General features: G+C 53.6%; 1 protein-coding gene across 1 annotated transcript; it reads right to left on the bottom strand.

Annotated features, from left to right (window-relative positions):
* Positions 1-304: 304 nt before the first annotated feature.
* LOC123161816 (3-ketoacyl-CoA synthase 12-like) lies at positions 305-1,927 on the bottom strand. The gene has a single exon (XM_044579628.1). The coding sequence runs from the start codon at positions 1,911-1,913 to the stop codon at positions 525-527; it is 1,389 nt and encodes a 462-aa protein (XP_044435563.1). The 5' UTR covers positions 1,914-1,927; the 3' UTR covers positions 305-524.
* Positions 1,928-4,294: the final 2,367 nt, after the last annotated feature.

The raw sequence follows: 4,294 nt of genomic DNA, 5'->3' as shown, positions 1-4,294 counted from the left end.
CTATATAACTCAAAACTTACATATTTACATACTATAATGTGGTATTCATTTGTAATTTGGTTACAAAAACTTATGGATACAATGCACGTGTACCTTACTAGTATATTTGTATGTGGAATATGTGCTTCCTCACTAGCCACTAGCCAGGACTTTTGAGCGGTTGTGCAGCCGGTGCTGCACATCTAGCAGTTTTTTGGGGGGATTACTTGTATGCTATTATTATCCCACAAACTAAAATGATACAAAATATTTTCTGCCCATCTCATATTTTATTTAACATTTTCGGTGGCTATACTGCCATATATATTTGAAATATATATTCTCAGTATCTTGAAAACATAAATATTATACGCGCACGCATATTCAATAAATACTCTAAAGATGATGCCCTCGCAGTTGTGAGTGTCATCATGCTAGTTTTTCAAGTACTTTTACTCCCATATATAATCTGACGAAGAGAAGTTCTTATGCTCTTATTCGCGGCCCTTCTGATCCGTGATTGACGTACGCGCCGTCCACGTGTTTTACAACAGAGGGAATGTGGAATCGTCATCAGTGTTGTCATTCATCATCCAGCTATACTTGTCCAAGCACGGGTTGGCTGTGCTCTGCACCGGGTACTCATCAATGCAGTCGGCCCACGGACCCTTGTCCGCCAGATCGCGATTCACATCCCACATGCAACTGTTGCACTTGAAGCCCGATCCGAAGGTCACCATAAGCACTCTGTCCCCTCTCTTGAGCCTCTCCTTGGCCTCCATGTATGCCAGCACGTACCACACGCTGCTGGCCGACGTGTTTCCCCAGCGGTGCAGCGTCATCCTCGACGGCTCCACGTCCCTCTCGGTGAGCCCGAAGTTCTTCTTCACAGCGTCGATGACAGCAACCCCACCCGAGTGGAGGCAGAAATGGTCGACCCCAGTCTTCAAGTTGACATCGATCTTGAATCGCCGGCGGCGAGACATCTTCTGACGTATCAAGTCGGTGGCAAGTCGGAGGAGCTCCCTGACAGGGAGGATGTAAGGGACGACCCGTTCCAGGTTGGCGGCGAACGCTCGGACGGCAGCCTTTGGGAGTGTCTTGTTGATGCTGAACCCTGTTATGTTGTCTGCGTCCTCGCGCTGAAAGATGGCGGAGTACGCATCGTCGGCGGCGGCGACGTTGGCCCGCACAAGGCGGCGTAGCTTCATCTTGGCGCGTCCACCGAGCGCGGGGTTGCTGGTGAGCAGCGCCGCTGCCCCGCCGCAGCGGAAAAGGCATAGTCCCAGCATCATGGACCTGTCCGTGCCCAGGTAGTTTCCAGGCGAGAGCACCTCCGTCGACAGCACAAGCGCAAGCACGGGGCGCGGCGACCGTGCCCGCATGACGTTCTGGACGATATCCAACGAGACCAGCGTGGCGCTGCAGCCCATGCCGGAGACGTTGTACGCCGCGACGTCCTCGCGCATTCCGTAGTGGTGCCCGATCCGCGAGGCAAGGCAAGGCTCCGGGTTGAACATGTTGACGTTGACCACGAGCACGTCCACGTCACGGGGGCCGAATCCGGTATTGGCAAAGAGGCCGGCGACGGCGTCGATGAAGAAGGCGTCCATCTCGTCGAGCGCGTCCTGGTGGGTGAGGCACTTCTCGCGGCCTGCCAAGATGCCACAAGGGAGGTAGGTCTGCTCACTCAGACCGGCGCGAGACGTTAGGCGGAAGAGGTAGCGTAACTCAGGGGCGCCGAGCCGCTTGTTACGCTCGGCCAGTGCGACCCCCATATCCGTCGTCACCTTGCGGTCGTCTGGCGGTTTGTAGCAGACGTAATCGAGGAGGTAGCACTGTGAACGCCGACGACGGGAGGCGGCCGTCCAGGCCAGATAGGTCAAGGCCATGGCCATGGCCGCCAGCAGGACGGGGACTGCGAGCAGCTCCATATCTGGATGATGATGCAGACCTTAATTTGCCTCCTGAGAACCGATCGAGGGGTGTACATATACTGTGAAGTTGCGAGGGCAGCAACCAAAGGGAAGCTGGATATTGTTCTAGTGCACTAACTGTTCTCTTGCTAACTACTACTACTAACTGATATTATGAGGTACCTATGCTTTCTTGTACCAAAGGATGACACTGTGCCAATGAGACCCCCGATGTCGACCCATGGGAATTGCTAGTTTGGTCCGCCAACATCGAGAGGGCACCATCTGAACCCATGGGCATATGCACCCACTTTTCATAAAATGCATTTTAAGCACGTTTTAAAATGTCAAAAAAATCAAAAGAAAATATCACGCATATATGTTCGCAAATGTGTGTACGCGGCACAAAGTTTTATCAAAAAATATCTTTTTGTTTTGCCTCCGCAAAAAAAGACAAATTTCAGTGCTTTTAAATAGTGTTTCACGACATAATTTTTTGTCTTTTTTGCACAGGTCACAAAAAAAGTTATTTTTTCATGAAACTTTATGCACGCACATAGAACATGGAGACGTACCCGTGCAATTTTTTTCCAGATTTTTTTAGAATTTAGAAATGTGTTTTTCAAAGTGGGTTCATATGTACCCGGGTTCATCCATGCACTTCTCGCCAACATCTGTCTAATTTTGTACATGAGAGACTTCTGTCTAATATCGACATGAGAGTGTAGCATGAACATATATTTAGTGCACTAGCCACCTGATAGAAAGCTGGGAGGTGCCATGTTAGACACGCCCCTTCCACGTTGCTGGATGTACTTCACAGTGTTAAAGGGTTTAGGAGTCATATTATATTAACGGTTTGTCTAATTCACATCTAGATGTTTTTTAAGGATGTCACGTCTAAGCTTCAACAAATATATAATGCATCAACAAGAAATAAAAAAAATGATTTTATTTCTATATACATACCACAGTCACGCTCGCGTCGCTCTCCAGGGGAGCGGCTCGGGCGAAACCCAACACCGCCGCAGCCACCCCCCACTTCCCTCCCGCTCCCCCTCGCCGCCGTCGGGCCGCACCGCCGGGCAAAGCCCGCGCGGCAGCTGGCGGCGGCGGGCCTCCCTCGCTCGGTCGCGCGCGGTGGCCGGCCCTGGACGGCGCGGCGTGCTTCGCGAGGCTACGCGTCGGGGCGGATCTAGCCGCCTGGCCACATCTGTGGTGCGGTGGCGCTGGGTGCTGGGGCGGTGGCCCCAGGCAGCGGCTGCGTCGTCCTCCCCTCATCCTCGCGGTCGAGTGGCATGGTGGCGCACCGTTTGGTGGTGGATCGGGGTTTCGGGCCTAAATCTGGTTGTCGCGGGCCGTCGGCGAGATGCGGCAGCTCTGGCCCGCGCGGGCGGCAGGGCGGCTGTGCATGGTGGGGGCCGGCGGCTCTGGTCGGCTGCGGGTGGATCTGGAGCGGCCGCTCCCAACCTGCTTCTCCTGCTGGACGGCGCTGCTCGGCCGGGCCGGCGTTCTGGTGAGATTCTTATGGTGTGCTTCGGCCGGCGTGGTGCCGGTTTGAGCTGCTGGACTTCCTGGGTGGTGGCCTCTGCGTGGTGCGGGTGGTCCTGCCGGTGGATGGGTTTGGCGGCGCTACTTCCTCCCAGGTTTGATTCTGACCATGTGCGGCATCGGGGCAGTCATGGTCCTTGTGCTTGTGCAGATAATCTACCCTCCTCACTCAACCGGTCGACGGGAGTGTGTCAGATCAACTTTGGGCGAAAGCTTTGCTCCACCTGGAGCCGGCGTGTGACGCCCGGGTAATTAAGCTACAGTGATCCTCTGCTAGTGATGCCATGTCATCCCGATTACTTTTACTAAATGTCCGTTAGTTCAACCGCGTCAAATTCGAATTTAAAATTATTGTTGATAATAAAAGTTTTCAGAACTTGAAACAAAAATGTTCGGTGGTTGCCAAATATTACAAGGGTAATTATGGTGCAGCAAACACATTTTTATAAAATGTCTAAATAATTTAAAGTGATTTAAAACAGAAAAGAAAATAATTAAAAACAAAACAGAAAAACTAAAACCTAAAACTAGAAGAAAAGGAGAGAGAAAGACCCCCCCCCAGGCCAGCAGACCCAGCGGGCCGGCCCATTCGCCCACTTGGCCCAGCAGGCCGACCCACTACCCCCCTCCTTATCCACTACCCCCTCCTTATCCACTCCCTCCCCCAAACCCTAACCGGCCACCACCCACTCCCCCCCCCACGACGTGCCCTCCCCCCGATCCAGATCGGATCGGGCTCGACGCCGCTGGACTCCACTCCGCCGCCACACGACGCCGCCCGGAGCTCGCCCCCCCCCCCCCCCACGCCAGGAGCACCTCCGCCTCGACCTTCCCTTCGCCGGACCCTC

Source organism: Triticum aestivum, chromosome 7B (assembly GCF_018294505.1).
Source record: "Triticum aestivum cultivar Chinese Spring chromosome 7B, IWGSC CS RefSeq v2.1, whole genome shotgun sequence".
In the NCBI taxonomy this organism is placed as follows: Eukaryota; Viridiplantae; Streptophyta; class Magnoliopsida; order Poales; family Poaceae; genus Triticum; species Triticum aestivum.
This window is presented reverse-complemented; position numbering and strand designations above follow the sequence as displayed.